This window comes from Aplysia californica, unplaced genomic scaffold (assembly GCF_000002075.1).
Source record: "Aplysia californica isolate F4 #8 unplaced genomic scaffold, AplCal3.0 scaffold00185, whole genome shotgun sequence".
NCBI lineage: Eukaryota > Metazoa > Mollusca > Gastropoda > Aplysiida > Aplysiidae > Aplysia > Aplysia californica.
This window is the reverse complement of record NW_004797455.1, coordinates 746,456-748,402: the sequence shown is the minus strand read 5'-3', so window position 1 is coordinate 748,402 and position 1,947 is coordinate 746,456. Positions and strand designations below refer to the sequence as shown.

The 1,947-nt window shown below is 43.2% G+C and overlaps 1 protein-coding gene across 1 annotated transcript in view; it reads left to right on the top strand.

Annotated features, from left to right (window-relative positions):
• Positions 1-1,947, top strand: part of LOC101857115 (cilia- and flagella-associated protein 58) — a gene marked incomplete at its 5' end in the record, with an annotated part of 35,134 nt that overhangs the window by 17,540 nt on the left and 15,647 nt on the right. Inside the window, 1 exon segment of the mRNA XM_005098508.3 lies at positions 1,553-1,714. Within this exon segment, the coding sequence (XP_005098565.2) occupies positions 1,553-1,714 (162 nt within the window).

Below are 1,947 nucleotides of genomic sequence, written 5' to 3'. Positions count from 1 at the left end.
CTTCTTCTTCTTCTTCTTCTTCTTTCTTCTTCTTCTTCTTCTTCTTCTTCTTCTCCCCCACCTCTCCCTCCTCCTTCTTCTTCGATCGCTACCCACAGAGCAAGAGAATTCACACATTATTATAATACATGTTATGAGCGGGTCCCCTTTCCATGAAAGGAATGATCGGTGCATTAATATCAACTGAAAGTTATTGGTTTACTATAAACTCTACTGGAATGGAACGATAAATCTTGAGAGATGCAAAAAATTAGAAGGTCTAGATCTATACACTCAAAACAAAATGTGCCTCACGAACTATCATTTCCTGCACTTCCGCTGTGACGGGCAGCTACGCAGATTTGTTTCGTATCTCAGTGGAATAATCGCAAAGACCAAAGAAGGACGGAAACTTTTTTTCTAAATTCAAGAAAAGAATAAATAAAAAATCGGGCTCCGTCAAGGGGAACTTTCTATCTTTTTGCAGGTACTTGCCAACTTTCAACTCTGTAGCTGTCGTAGTTTTATGGGCAAAGTGACACATGTGTTTCCAAGTTGCCAAATACATGTATGTAAAAGATGCCTATTTTACGAGAAGAACAACGCCCCCCAGCCGCACGTAGTTTTTCGAAGGTGCCCACATTTGATTATATTGTACCGAAGCCTTTTCCGATTTTGCAACTGGTAGTGATTTTAATTTAGAATTTTCAGGGCAGCCGATTTATGCACGTTCGTCTTTCCCTATTTGACTTTTAACGGTCAGGGCGTCCTTAGATTAAAGTTAAAGCACATGCCACTTTTTCTGGTAATGATAAGGGTTTTACACTCACAACTGCATAAGGTCATATGGGCGCGCGGGACACACCAAACATTTTCAGTGGGGAGGAAATTTAGAATTTTGCCCGGGTGGCGACTGAAGCCTACTTTTATCGATTTTTTTTCGGTCGCTAACCGGATTCGAACCTGGGACCTTTGAAGGAGAGGTGAACACCTTAACCTCTAGACCACGAGAGCCCCCACATGTCCACTTTTGAGGTATCCAAGATTTTTTTTTGCCGCTACCGGGGTCGTGTCGATCCGTTTTCTCAGCATGAGAAGCAAACGCCTTACCCTGAGGATAACTACTTCTACACTCCTTTTTTTACCTGGCAAGTGATCGACCACAGTCATGCTAGATCAAGACTATGTTCAAACTACATTGTAGCTGAAAAAGCACTTTACTGCAGCGTTCTACGACTATCTGGTACTCCTTTTCTAAAGTATTAATACACCATGTATCATGTTGTATTTCGCACTGGTAACTGAAATATACCTAATTTTTCATATATCCTCCCGGGGAGGGGGGGGGGTGTTCTACAGTTGCTTTTGAAAGCTAAAATAAATACTCAACCGAACGGCCAGCCGGTAACAGTTCATTTCAACCTTCCAGTCAAAACTTACTTGACTTACTACGCATATATCCGAGATCTGTGGAGTGGCATGTGGATGGCCGTGACATCATGCAGGAAAGAAGCTTAAATTTACTTATATTCAGACTGTTATACTTTCACCCGGAATGTCTGTCTGTGAACAGATGCGAGAGTACGCAATGGATCACGACCATCTGACCAGTTACATTCTCACGATCGAGAAAGACAGACAAGTGCTGACGGACCAGAAAGCAGCACAGCGACAACAGATCCACATACTAGGGAGAAAGAACGCCTCCCTCTACACAAACAACGCGTCACAGCAGGTCAGCTTTGCGCCAGACCCTTCCTATCACGTCTTCGCCTTCCGTTGTTTTTGTTTTTGAGTGTTTTTTTTATTTTGCTGGGGCGGGTTCTTCTTCACCGTATGTCCCGAGCACCCCATGACTTGGGTTATTTTGAACATTACAGTTCAGTCCTGGTAGGCCTACTGAAACACGATAACATCTCGTGGAACAAGGAATGGTTCTTTCTCTGTGACTGTGTCTCTGCCTCCTCC